Below are 15,038 nucleotides of genomic sequence, written 5' to 3'. Positions count from 1 at the left end.
CTCTTAATTGCAAAACCAAATTTATATCTTATTGTGCATTATTCAAGACTGTTTGAAATCTAAAATTATTTATTACCCTAAAATGAAAGTTAGCTCTCTTGAACCATTGTATGTTTTAAATATGTGCCCTGCTTAGTTGACCCCATATTTATATAGCTTTTAATTTTATTTATTAGTTATGTTTATTGAAAAGTTACTTTCCTGGTTTTCTACTTTTACTTTTAAATACATGGGATAGAATTTTATTTGTGTATGCTTTTAGCTATTGTAAAAGATACAAGATACTTTTGAAGAAGTATTATTTTCTAATGAAAACTTGAATCTCTTTTGGAACTACTAAGTTGACTTATTCTTACTTGTTTTACCAGAAGTGTGTATCTCATGTCCAAGTGGATAGCAGAGAACTTGATCGAAGAAAAACATTGCAAGTTACAATGCCTATCAAACCTACAAATGATAATGATGAATTTGAAAAGCAAAGGACGGCTGCTATTGCTGAAGTTGCAAAGAGCAAAGAAGTAAGAAATCAAATCATTACACATTTTTTATTTCTTATCATTATGTTCTATTTAGATTTTTTGTGATCGTTATTGTCTTTTCATATAAGCTAACTAATTCAACAAACGCTTAACCTTATTCTTCTTGCATATTCCGTAAGTGGGAATGCCCTGCCACTTTATGGGATCTTACATATTTTATTCATGTGTTCTGTTTCCAGATCTCCATGGTAGTTCTAATAAGTTACTCTTGCTGGCAAATTACCTTCCTTTTCTCCTTCTTCCTTTTTTTAAAACAATGTAGCAACTGAACACACTTTTTATTCTGGCAGGGAGTTTCCTATTATTAGATGGGCTAGTTGCCACTTTTTTGGAGATAATTTCCCCTTATTAATAGCAACTTATGAGAAATAGCAACTTCTGAGAGATGAATAAAAATCAGCGGCTCTGTCACTGGGTCAGGAATAACATTTTTGTCTTTATACTTAATTTTATTTAGCATATAGTAAAAAATAATTTTTATCTTTACATATGTGTATTTACACACACACAAATCCTCCCTTTTAACTGACAAATAGTAATTACACATATATATGAGGTACATGTGAATTTTGATACATGTATACAATGTGTAACGATCAAATCAGGGTAATTACTATATCCATCACCTCAAACATTTACCATCTTTGTGTTGAGAACATTGAAAACGCATCTAGCTATTTTGAAATATACAATAAATTATTGTTAATTATAATCACCCTAGTGTTTCATAGAATACTAGAACTTATTCCTCCTAACTGTAATTTAATTCCCATTAATCAACCTCTCCCACTCTCCCTTAACCTTCACCCTTCCCAGCCTCTAGTAACTACTGTGCTGCTCTTCTATGAGACAACTTTTTTATCTCTCACATATGAGTGAGAATATGCAGTATTTGTCTTTCTGTGGTTGGCTTATGTCACTTAATGTAATGTCCTTCAGGTTTATCCATGTTGCTGAGAATGGCAGGATTTCTTTCTTTTTTATAACTGAATAATAATCCATTATGTACAGGCAGTCAGCTCTCCATGTCTGTGGATTCAGCTCTTCCTAACTATGGATTCAAGCAACAGTGGATCAGAAATATTTGTGGGGGGAAAAGGGATGGTTGCATCTATACTGAATGTGTACAAACTTTTTTTTTTTTTGTCTTGTGATTATTTCCTAATGATATAGTATAACAGCTATTTATATAACATTTGTACCATATAAGGAATTTATAAGTAATCTAGAGATTATTTAAATATATAGGAATGGCAGGCACTATGGCTCATGCCTGTAACCCCAGCACTTTGGGAGGCTGAGGCGGGTGGATCACCTCAGCCTGACCAACATAGCAAAACCTGTCTCCACTGAAATTACAAAATTAGCTGGGTATGCTGATGCATGCATGTAATCCCAGCTACTCAAGAGGCAGAGGCAGGAGAATCGCTTGAACCCAGAAGGCAGAGGTTGCAGTGAGCCAAGATTGCACTATTGCACTCCAGCCTGGGCAACAAGAGCGAAACTCCATTTCAAAAAATAAAAATTAAAAAAAATAAAGTATACAAGAGGATGTGCATAGGTTATATACAAATACTATATCATTTTATGTAAGGGACTTGAGCATCCATGTTTTTTGTTATCTGCTAGGAGTGGGAGAGTGGTGGGAGTCCTAGAACCAATTCCTCACGGATAACAAAGGATGACTGTATAACACGTTTTCTTTATCCCTTCATCTGATAGTGGGCACTTAGGTTGATTTCATAACTTGTTTATTGTGACTAGTGCTGCAGTAAATATGGGAGTTATTTCTTTGACCTACTGCTTTCCTTTCCTTTGGATAAATACCCAGTAGTGGGATTGCTGAATCATATGCTAGTTCTATTTTTAGTTTTTTTGAGCAACCTTCATATTGTTTTCTGTAATGGCTGCACTAATTTACATTCCCACCAACAGTACATAAGAGTTCTTTCTTTAAATCCTCACCGGTATTTTTTTTTTTTTTTTTTTTTGTCCTTTTGATTACAGCAGTTTTAACTGGGTTGAGATAATACCTCATTTTGTTTTGATTTGCATCTCCCTGATGATGTTACTGAGACACCCAGGGTTCAGTCTAGATCCTGCTGCTCACTGCACAGTAAGCCAATCACTGAGACAATGAGTGTTGCCAGGAAAGAAGGCTTTAATTGGGTGCTGCTGCTGAACAGATGGGTGGTCAGTCTCAAATCCATCCCCCTGATGGGCTAAAATTAGGGTTTATATAGCAGAGAAGAAATCTATGTGCAGGAAAACAGGAAGGAAGGAGGGGTAAGGAAGCAATTATGATGAATGAGGGGTGTGGCATCTCATTGTCTGGATGTGGTGGTCTGGTGAATTTTAGTTCTTGATACTTGTTGAAAGGCCTAAGTGTCATTTCCTGAGGAAGGAACTCAGATAAAGATAAATCAAATGAAAGTTTCAGACTTTAAGATCAGAAGGGTCAATTTCTGTTTATACAAAAAAACGGTCTATGGGACTATTGGGCTGATTTCAATGATAAATGATGTTGAACATTTTTTCATATACCTATTGGCCGTTTGTATGGTCTTTTGAAAAGTGATATTCAAATCATTTGTCCATGTTTAAATTGGATTGTTTGGCTTTTTTTTTTTTTTTTTTTTTTTTTTTTGAGACAGAGTCTCACTCTGTCGTCCAGGCTGGAGTGCAGTGGTGTGATCTTGGCTTTCTGTAACCTCTGCCTCCCGGGTTCAAGCTATTTCTCCAGCCTCAACATCGCAGGTAGCTGGGACTACAGGTGTGCACCACTGCGTCTGGCTGATTTTTTTTTTTTTTTGTATTTTTAGTAGAGACAGGGTTTTGCCATGTTGGCCAGTCTAGGCTCGAACTCCTGACCTTAGGTGATCCGCTTACATTGGCCTTCCAAAGTGCTGAGATTACAGGCATGAGCCACCACACCTGGCTGGGTGTATTTTTTTGTTTTGGTTTGGTTTTGAATTGTTATGTTCCTTATATATTCTAGATATTAACCCCTTGTCAGATGAATAGTTTGCAATTATTTTCTTTCATTCTGTAGGTTGTCTCTTCACTCTGTTGATTGAATTCTTGGCTACACAGAAGCTTTTTAGTTTGATATAATCTCATTTGTCTATTTTTACTTGTTTGCCTGTGTTTTTGTGGTCTTATCCAAAAAATCTTTGCCCAGACCAACATCCTGAAGCAACAAACCCCTCCCTCTTATATTATTGACAGCCAAAGTTTCTCTTTTTATTATTTTGAATTTTTTACTTATTTGTAATAGGTGTTTTTCCTAGTTATTTATTGATTTCTTTTAGATTGATAAGAAATTTTAGGTCATAAATTAGTTGCTACATAGACATTTCTTAACCAATGAGATTGAAATTATTTTCTTTATTCAAAACCTGTAATGAAACTTAGCTTATAATTGCTTTCCTATTTAATTTTGAAGTGTAAGTAGTAGTATTCTTGAATTTTGGTTGTTCTTCCCGCAATGTCTTTCTGTTGTCAGTCTAATGTAGGGGCCAGAAGTACAAGCCCTGGAATCACAGACTGGAAGCATATCCTGCTGACACCTTTGGATGGTTATTCAGCTTTTTGTATCCCCTGTTTTTTATTTTTTTCATCTGTGCAACTCGGAGATAATAATGGTACCTACTTCATATGTGAGAATTAAAACATTTAGAGCCAATACTACTGCTACTTGGCACAAATCATAATACTCTTGCTCAAAGCTCTCAATAAACATGACTATTGCTACTCTTTATTTTTTCCTCTATCCAAGGCATACTTTTAAAAAACCAGTTTTACCATTTCTTAAACTAATATGTTTTACATAATTTGCATGAAACATATTTTTTTCCAGAAATTTCTAAAATTATGGAGTTTCAGAATATATTGAGAATATATATTTTTAAAATGATTATAGAAAGATCTTCTTTTGATTTACGTTGAACTCAAATGAACTTTTCTACCAAGGATTTTGTTGGATGCAGTTACAGCTGTCTATTTATTGGAGCATAGTTAACCTATTGTAATGTGCTTCTTTTTGTTGCCACAATTGATATTATATTTTCCCATAAATATTTGATAATTAAAGCATCTTAGTTTTTTTTTTTTTTTTTTTTTTTATAGCAGCCATCAAAACATCTCAATTTATATTTGAGAGAATTGATGGAGCCTCAAAACTAACAAACTTGGGACTTGCCAAAGGTTATCCAGTGATAATTGTGGGACTCAATCGATGTAACTTAGAAGATCTGAATCATAGTAATATAAACATAGTAAATAAGCAGATTGCAATTTTAAATATAATAGTCTGTTTAGGACTCAAGATAGTGAGAACTGGGCCAAGACATGAAGGAGGTAAGAGAATTAACTACTTGGTTATCTGAGCAAGAGTATTCCAGGCAAAAGGAAAGCCATGGCAGAGACTCTAAAGCAGGAGCACAGAGAAACAGCAGAGTGACCAGTGGAAGCAGAGAGATCAGAGGGACAAGTAGTAGAAGCTAAAGTCAAGAGAGATAATGGAGGTTTCCTTATGTAGGGCTCTGTAAACTATTGTAAAGACATTATACTTCATTCAAGGAGAAATGGGAGCCTTTGGAATGTTTTGAGCACGGCAATAACATCAGCTGACCTATATTCTAAAAGAGTAATTCTAGCTGCTGTGTTCAGACTTGGTTATAGAGAAGGAAAATTGGAAACTAACAAATAGAGAATTATTAAAGTAATCTAGGATTTAAAAAAAAAAATGATGATGGCTTGGACAAATATAGCAGTTGTGTAGGTAGTGCAGAGTGGTCAGATTTTGGAATTTTGGAGGAGCCATTAGGGTTACTGAGATTGGATATAGGGTACAAGAGAACATGTGGTATCAAGAATGAATCTAGCCGGGTGCAGTGGCTTACGCCTGTAATCGCAGCACTTTGGGAGGCCGAGGCGGGCGGATCACCTGAGGTCGGGACCAGCCTGACCAACGTGGAGAAACCCTGTCTCTACTAAAAATACAAAATTAGCTGGGCGTGGTGGCGCATGCCTGTAATGCCAGCTACTTGGGAGGCTGAGGCAGGAGAATCACTTGAACCCGGGAGGCCGAGGTTGCAGTGAGCCAAGATTGTGCCATTGCACTCCAGCCTGGGCAACAAGAGTGAAACCCCATCTCAAAAAATAAAAAATAAAAAATAAAATAAAATAAAAAGAATGAATCTAAAGGTTTTACCCAGAGAAATTGGCACGTTGGAGTTGCTTGCCTTGAAATGAAGAAGCCTGCAGTGGAGCAGATGTGAGGGGAGGAAGATTTGGTGCTCCGTTTTGAACATGTGAATATTGAGGTACTTACCAGACATGCATGTAGTTTAATAGACAGTAATAGACATAATGTTTAATGGACAGTAAGATTGAAGAATTAGCTTTAAAATAGATACATGCACTTGAGAGTTGTAGACATATGGATGGTATTGAAAATTATGAGGCCAAATGAGATCACCAAAGGAATGAGTGTTGATAGAGAACAGAAAAAGCTAAGGAATGAACCCTGTAATACTTCAAATTGAACTTACAGCCTAGATGGCAGAAGTGGAACCACCTAAGGCATGACCAGTAACAGGATAAAAACAGAGAATGAAGAAAATAGATTATGGAGAAGGAAGTGTTAAACTTATCAAAGGCAATTGAAAAGTTATATAAGATGAGCACTTAGAATTAATATAGAAACGAGGAAGTTGTTTATTCCATCCTCATTCCTCTTAACATTCATATGATTGGTGGTATGATAAATAATATGGGATTAAGATAAAGTATAACCATGCATGTACCAACAGTGTGTGGGTTGATGTGGTCAAAATCTATGTGAGTTCTTTAATGATTATTTCAGTTTTTTTTTTTTTTTTTTAATAAAGAAGTAAGCATGGTCAACAGTGACATGAGAGGAGGAGGTTTGAGAAGTGAGGAGAATGTGTAAAATAGTGGTCTAGAAGATTAGGTATGTGTATGGGCTAGGGAAATATGGTAAGATTGCTAGACAGCATTAAGGCCCACTTGAGTTTCGCAGTCATGATGATCTCATGGATGCCTAATTCATATAATATGAACAAAAAGGTGTGGCCCATAAAGGGCAACACCAGTTACCTTATGGGTAATGTTTAGGTTGTGATGGTTCTAGATATTTATATGAATGAGTATTAACTATTTTAGAGCAGTAAAAAGCAATTCTGAAAATGCTACTTATCCTATTCCTTAATCCATAAAATGGAAAGAAAATTATAAGTAAATGCATCCAGAAGATGGGACTATTTCACTGGCACCAAAGGAAAAAACACTTTTGGAATTATGGGTTGTAAATTTTGGAAATATATTTAATTTGGAGCAGGTGAGATTCCAGACTTTTCAGGTAATTTTTTTCCAGTATATTAACCAAAATAGTAAATACCATCTATTATTGAGTGTTTGTCATGTGCCAACTACTGAGATAATCACTTCGTATCAATGATGTCATTTAATTCTCCCAATATCCCAATGAGGTAGGTTTTCTAATCCCAGTTTTAAAGATGAAAAACCTGAGGCTCTGTGGAAAGTGGATGTTAAGTGACTTGCCTGAAGGCTAAAGATAGTGGCTGGGCCAAGATAAGTCCCAGCCTTGTCTAGTTCCAAAGCCAATGTGCTTAACTGTGCTACCTTGTCTCCCAGTCTAATAAATTTTGTATCACATTAATAAATATATTTTTCTAGTTATACAAGTAATGACTATGAAGGCATTTCAATTTTTTTTTTTCTGGGATTCCATAAACCAAAAATTTAATGAATCTAGTAATGAATCTTTGGTGATTGAAGATGTGGTTTTAATTTTGATTTGAGTTAAATGTAAATACTGTAGTTTATCAGCTACCTAATAGAGATACTTCATATGTTATCCATTAGTGCTCATCCAACATTTAAACACAATTTTCATGTATACTTCTTTGTATTTTATTCTGTATAAAATAATTTTCTAATGTTATATAAATTTATATCTAAGATGTTTCCTTACTGTAATCATTTTAAAACATATTTTAAAATATTGGTCATTGTCTCTAATAAAAATTGTTTTAGTGTCTTCTTTTATTATATCTATTAGAACTATAAAAAACATTGGCCAGGTGAAGTGGCTCATGCCTGTAATCTCAGCACTTTGGGAGGGCAAGGTGGGTGGATCATCTGAGGTCAGGAGTTTGAGACCAGCCTGGCCAACGTGGTGAAACCCCATCTCTACTAAAAATACAAAAATTAGCCGGGTGGTAGTGGTGTAATCCCAGCTACTGAGGAGCCTGAGGCTGGAGAATCACATGAGCCTGGGAGGCAGAGGTGGTGAGCTGAGATCGTGCCACTGCACTCCAGTCTGGGTGACAGAATGAAACCCTGTCTCAAAAAACAAAAACAAAAAATATTATAAAAATATTGTATAACCAAATGTTTCATACTATACAGGTAACAACTGGGGATGCTTTTCAGTTATGAATTTGTATCTTTCCAAACCAACATTCTTTATGTCCTAATCTTTTCCTAATAGTTTTGAAAAACAAAAATCATATCAAATCAAAATTTCAAATTTAATGTCACATATATTTATTCAAAAAAGATAGGCCAAATAAGAAATACAGACTTAAAAGCTTTTATATGTAGTTGGGAAAAAATGACATATTACCTGATTCATGTAAATAATAAATTAGTAATGAGAGTTTTAATCTAATGTTCAAACTTGTTTACTAAGATTATGCAATCATAATACTGAATTATGGACATAATTTTAACGATTCTAAAGATAACCTTGCCTGGTAGCTGGATTTAGAACCCAACTCTCAAGACAGTAGTCTAAGTATTTTACCTAAAATCATTTTAACAAGTAATCTTTATAATGCTTGTATCATATTCTTCTCTATAGTTGTACACTTATTTTCATGACTTCTCTTTTATTCACAAACCATGTAATTATTTTTATTGCCTGGCCTGGATTTGTGAATAAGAGAGATTGTGACTAGTAGATATGTTTGCTATTCAAAAAGAATAAGTTAATATTTTATTTTTTCATGTAAAATATAATTAAGAAACTTTTAATTACTTCAGTTGTTTTTAGTCATAGCTTAGTTTTTAGAGCTATTTTTAAATGCCGTTTACATGCCTCTCTTTTATCTTTCTCTTATCTAAAGACCAAGACATTTGGAGGAGGTGGTGGTGGTGCCAGAAGTAATCTCAATATGAATGCTGCTGGTAACCGAAATAGGGAAGTTTTACAGAAAGAAAAGTCAACCAAATCAGAGGGAAAACATGATGGTGTCTATAGAGAACTGGTAAGGCTAAAGAACCAACCACAAATTTAAAGTGTTACTTCTTTAAATGATTCTTTTATTCTTTCTTACGTACATTTTTCTGTGTTTCCCCACCTTCCCCACATCTTTTGTCAAATTTTGTCTAAAGTGATTTTGTTTTGTTTTCTACTGCTCTTTGGGAAGAATATTGTAAAACAAGCATATGTATTATGTGGACCCAATTGCAAAATATTCTTGAATTTTTAAGATAAATGAGTGGAGTCAAACATACTTCTGGCATGCTGCAGTGTTCTCAAATCTAAGGATGTTGGCAAAAATTCATTTTCCTCTGCCTTTAGAGGTTGAATAACTTTGGTTGATTTTTCTCTATAGTGTACAAATTATGCAAAAACAGCTTAAACCATGGGGGTTTATTATTTCATATAACAAGAGCTCAGAGGTAGATGGTTACAAGTGTGGGTAAATTCAGCAGTATAACAATATTAGAGCATTTGTGGGTATTTCCATGATTTCTTGGCTTTCTCCTTAGTGTTATGTAACTGCTCAATGGATTCACCTTACCTACTGCCTAAATACAGCTGATTTATCAAGACAAGGGAATTACAATAGAGAAAGAGTAATTCATGCAGAGCCAGCTATCGTGAGTGACTGGAGTTTTATTATTACTTCAAATTAGTCTCAGCGATCATTCAGGGATCAGAGGGTTTTTTTTTTTTTTTTTTTGAGATGGAGTTTCATTCTTGTTGCCCAGGCTCAGGCTGGAGTGCAATGACTCAATCTTGGCTGACTGCAACGTCCGTCACCTGGGTTCAAACGATTCTCCTCTCTCAGACTCTTGAGTAGCTGGGAGTATAGGCACCTGCCACCACACCCAGCTATTTTTTTTTTTTTTTAAATTTTTAGTAGAGACAGGGTTTCACTATATTGGTGAAACTGTTCTCAAACTCCTGACCTCAGGCGATCCACCCACTCCTGCCTCCCAAGGTGCTGGGATTACAGGCGTGAGCCACCATGCCCAGTGGGATCAGAGTTTTTTAAGGACAAGTTGGTGGGTGGGGGAAGCCAGTGAGCCAGGACCACTGATCTTAGGAGCAGTTTGCAGAGGGTCAGAATCTTGTAGCCTCCAGCTGCATAACTCCTAAACCATAATTTCTAATCTTGTGACTGCGACGATTAATACAGAGTGTCAACTTGATTGGATTGAAGGATACAAAATACTGATCCTGGGTGTGTCTGTGAGGATGTTGCCAAAGGAGATTAACATTTGAGTCAGTGACCTGGGAAAGGCAGACCCACCCTTAATCTGGGTGGGCACAATCTAATCAGCTGCCAGTGTACAATATAAGCAGGTAGAAAAATGTGAAAAGACAGACTGGCCTAGCCTCCCAGCCTACATCTTTCTCCCGTGCTGGAAGCTTCCTGCTCTCAAACATCAGACTCCAAGTTCTTCAGTTTTGGAACTTGGACTGGCTCTCCTTGCTCCTCAGCCTGCAGATAGCCTATTGTGGGACCTTGTGAGTTAATACTTCATAAACTCCCCTTTATATATACATATATATATACATATATATATATATATGTATATATATGTATTCCATTAGTTTTGTCCCTCTAGAGAACCCTAATACAGATTTTGGTACCAGGAGTGGTTCTAGAGGAACAAAATTTTAAGGATGTGGTTCTTTCGTTCGATTTGGGGTTTTTGGAGTTGGCTGCTTACTATAATTAGATCCCAAACTGCTAAGGACTCTATTGCTAATAGTGTGGAGAACACTGATAGTCCTTCGCATGAACCTTTTAGAGAGTTATGCAAAATAAATGCATCTGACATTTTTGATTCATCACTTGTGAGAGGCAAGGAGTTTAGTAACTCTATACATGATACCTTTGACCATATATGGAGGACCAGGGAACAAAATGAAGCTGGTTGGTTGCTCCTAAGTTCAGTGGACAAAATGATGAAAGAAAATAATGAAAGGCTTCCTATCTCCTGGCTTCAGAAGCAGATACTGAGCCTCAAATCTGCTAAGATTGCACTGAGTGAGACCCTTATTGTTACTGGTGGGGTCCTTGTTCTTAGAGCTCCCAAGATGGTGGCGGGCCATTTCCAAGATGGCAGCAAGCCTCTTGTTCTCTGACCTGGCCTTCTTGGCCTCATGGATTCTAAGGAATGGAACCTTGGGCCATGCAGTGACTGTTACAGCTCTATTAGAAGTGATGGGTCACAGAAGAAAACCGTGGAACCCAGTGACTAGTGTTCAGCTCAATTAGGACAAACCTGGGACTTAGCCATACAGGAAAAATGGCGAGCCTTTAGCCTGATTGGGAGCGGCAGCTGGCATCCCACTGGATCAGAAACGCAGTGGACACCTGCTGGATCTGGAGGTGTGGAAGTTAACGGCGGGTCTGCGATGGCGGCGAACAGCAGTGGTGGACGTCAAGCAAAAGCTCAGCTTGAGCCATAACAAATATGGACCAGAAGATTGTGCAGTTGCAAGATTTAATAGAGTGAAAACAGAGCTCCCATAAAATGGGAGAAGACCCTAAGGGGGTTGTCGTTTCCAGCTTGAATGTCTGGGTTTAGATCCCAATCATTGTCCCTCCCCCATCCCCCTGTGCTCTCAGGCAATAGATGATTGGCTATTTCTTTACCTCCTGTTTTTGCCTAATTAGCATTTTAGTGAGCTGTCTTTACTACCTGATTGGTCGGGTGTGAGCTAAGTTGCAAGCCCCGTGTTTAAAGATGGATGCAGTCACCTTCCCCAGCTAGGCTTAGGAATTCTTAGTCGGCCTAGGAAATCCAGCTAGTCCTGTCTCTCATTATCTCCTGTGGAGAAAAAGCTGAAATTGTGGAAAAACAGACACAAGTTTTTATCATGCGGGTGGCTGACATGCAGTGAAAGGTGCATGCACAGCCTTGCCAGGTGTCTACTGTTAAAGTGAGGGCATTGATTGGAAGAGAGTAGGACCTTGTAGCTTGGAATGGGGACGTGTGGGTGGACCCTGATGAAGCTGGGGACACTGAGTTTATAAACTCTGATGAATTTTTTTTGCTATAAGAAACAGTTTCCCCATCTGCAGTAATGGCTTGAGTTTCCTAATTTATTTAAACAGAAATCTGAAGGGCAAACATGGGAATGTATATTCAGGGTGTGAGATAATGGTGGAAGGAACATAGAGTTGGATCAGGCTGAATTTGTTGATTTAGGCCCGCTAAGTAGGGGCTCTGCATTTAATATTGCAGCTTTAATTAGGACAAACCTGGGACTTAGCCATACAGGAAAAATGGCGAGCCTTTAGCCTGATTGGGAGCGGCAGCTGGCATCCCGCTGGATCAGAAACGCAGTGGACACCTGCTGGATCTGGAGGTGTGGAACCCCTATTGAACCCCTTTAATGAAGGGGAGGCTGGGTCCCGTTGAGGAAAGACTCCACTACATTACTGACAGTTTATGCAGTGAATCTTTCTCCTATCCTTCTCCAAGGAGACCTTCAGCCTTTTACCAGAGTAACTGTGCACTGGGGAGAGAGAAATGATCAAACATTTCAGGGACTACTGGAAACTGGCTCTGAGCTGATGTTGATTCCAGGGGACCCAAAATGTCATTGTGGCCCCCCAGATAAAGTAGGGGCTTTTAGAGGCCAGGGAATTAATGGAATTTTAGCTCAGGTCCAAATTACAGTGGGTCCAGTGGGTACCCGGACTCATCCTGTGGTCATTTCCCCAGTGCCGGAATGCATAATTGGAATAGACATACTCAGCAGCTGGCAGAATCCCCACATTGGCTCCCTGACTAGTAGGGTGAGGGCGATTATGGTGGAAAAGGCCACATGGAAGCCATTAGAGCTGCCTCTACCTAGAAAAATAGTAAATCAAAAACAATATTGCATCCCTAGAGGGATTATGGAGATTAGTGCCACCATCAAGGACCTGAAAGACATGGGTGGTGATTCCCACCACATGCCCATTCAACTTTCCCATTTGGCCTGCTCAGAAGACAGATGGATCTCGGAGAATTACAGAGGATTATCAAGTGGTGACTCCAATTGCAGCTGCTGTATCAGATGTGGTTTCATTGCTTGAGCAAATTAACACGTCTCCTGGTACCTGGTATGCAGTCATTGACTTGGCAAATGCCTTTTTCTCCATTCTGGTCCATAAGGCCCACCAGAAGCAATTTGCCTTCAGCTGGCAAGGCCAGAAATATACCTTTACTGTTCTTCCTCAGGGGTATATCAACTCTCTGGCTTTGTGTCATAATTTTATTCAGTGAGAACTTGATCGCTTTTCACTTCTGCAAGATATCACACTGGTCCATTACACTGATGACATATGCTGATTGGATCCAGTGAGCACGAATTAGCAAACACGTTGGGCTTATTGGTAAGATATTTGCATGCCAGAGGATGGGAAATAAATCCGACTCAAAATTCAGGGATGTTCTACCTCAGTAAAATTTCTAGGGGTCCAGTGGTGTGGGGCGTGTTGAGATATTCCTTCTAAGGTGAAGGGTAAGTTGCTGCATTTGGCGTCTCCTATAACCAAGAAAGAGGCACAGTGCCTAGTGGGCCTATTTGGATTTTGGAAGCAACACATTCCTCATTCGGATGTGTTACTCTGGCACATTTATTGAGTGACCCAAAAGGCTGCCAGTTTTGAGTGGGGTCCAGAACACAAGAAGGTTCTGCAAGAGGTCCAGGCTGCTTTGCAAGCTGCTCTGCCACTTGGGCCATATGACCCAGCAGATCCAATGGTGCTTGAGTTGTCAGTGGCACAGATGCTAGTTGGAGCCTTTCTCAGGCCCCCCATAGGTGAATCACAGCAGAGTTTTGCAGTAAGACCCTGTCATCTTCTGTGTATAACTGCTCTTTTTTTGATAGACGGCTCTTGGCCTGTTACTGGGTTTTGGTGGAAACTGAACATTTGCCTGTGGGTCATCAGGTCACCATGCAACCTGAACTGCCTATCATGAACTGGGTGCTTTCTGACTATCTCACCATAAAATGTCCCATGCACAGCAGCATTCCATCATCAAATGGAAGTGGTATATGTGATTGGGCTTGAGCAGGTCTTGAAGGCACAAGTAAGTTACATGAGGAAGTGGCTCAAATGCCAATGGTCTACACTCCTGCCACCCTGCCTTCTTTCCCCCAGCCTACACCAGTGGCCTCATGAGGAGTCCCTATGATCAATTGACAGAGGAAGAGAAGACTGGGGCCTGGTTCACAGAGGTTCTGCACAATATGCAGGCATCACCTGAAAGTGGACAGCTGCAGCCTACAGCCCCTTTCTAAGACATTTCTGAAGGACAGCAGTGAAGGGAGATCTTCTCAGTGGGCAGAATTTCTTCAAGCAGTGCACCTAGTTGTGCACTTTGCATTTAAGGAGAAATGGCAAGATGTGCAATCATATACTGATTCATGGGCTATAGCCAACGGTTTGGCTGGATGATCAGGGACTTGGAAGAAGTATGATTGGAAAATCAGTGACAAAGAAATTTGGGAAAGAGGTACGTTGATGGACCATTCTCAGTGGTCAAAAACTGAAGATGTTTGTATCCCATGTGAGTGCTAACCAATGGGTGACCTCAGCAGAGGAGGATTTTAGTAATCAAGTGGATAGGATGACCCATTCTGTGGACACCACTTCAGCCTCTGTTCCCAGCCACCCCTATTATATCCCATTGTGCCCATGAACAAAGTGGCCATGGTGGGAGGGAGGGAGGTTATGCATGGACTCAGCAACATGGACCTCCACTCACCAAGGCTGACCTGGCTATGGCCACTGTTGAGTGCCCAATTTGCCAGCATCAGAGACTAATACTCAGCCCTCAATATGGCACTGTTCCTTGGGGTGATCAGCCAGCTACCTGTTGGCAGGTTGATTATATTGGATATTTTCCATCATGGAAAGGGCAGAGATTTGTTCTCACTGGAATAGACACTCACTATCTGCCTAAGTAATTTCTTCTTAACTCCTGTATCATTCCCCCCTCTGGAGTGGTAACCCTAACTGCTGTTAGGGGGTGTTGGACAATGACTCTTTTGGCTACTTCCTGCTGAAAAGAGGCATTGTGCAGGGAACAACAGCTAAGGCTCCTCCTAGGGTCAATTTAAAGGTCCTTGGAAGAAAGGCATGTACATGTGTTGTTCTGTCTACAGCACCATTTGGAGTTTGATTGCTGTCAGCCATTCCAATGGGT

At 38.9% G+C, this 15,038-nt stretch overlaps 1 protein-coding gene across 4 annotated transcripts in view; it reads left to right on the top strand.

The window, feature by feature from the left end:
• The window catches only part of TDRD3 (tudor domain containing 3), a 191,349-nt gene that overhangs the window by 91,207 nt on the left and 85,104 nt on the right, over window positions 1–15,038 (top strand). For all 4 annotated transcript variants that reach the window (XM_030922261.1, XM_030922259.1, XM_030922260.1 and 1 more), the window contains exons 7-8: window positions 369–518; window positions 8,717–8,857. In XM_030922261.1, coding sequence (XP_030778121.1) covers window positions 369–518; window positions 8,717–8,857 — 291 coding nt within the window. The remainder of the gene's footprint in view (window positions 1–368; window positions 519–8,716; window positions 8,858–15,038) is intronic.

This window comes from Rhinopithecus roxellana, chromosome 18, assembly GCF_007565055.1.
Source record: "Rhinopithecus roxellana isolate Shanxi Qingling chromosome 18, ASM756505v1, whole genome shotgun sequence".
Classification (NCBI taxonomy): domain Eukaryota; kingdom Metazoa; phylum Chordata; class Mammalia; order Primates; family Cercopithecidae; genus Rhinopithecus; species Rhinopithecus roxellana.
The sequence above is the reverse complement of the archived record's forward strand: the minus strand, read 5'-3'. Positions and strand labels throughout refer to the sequence as shown.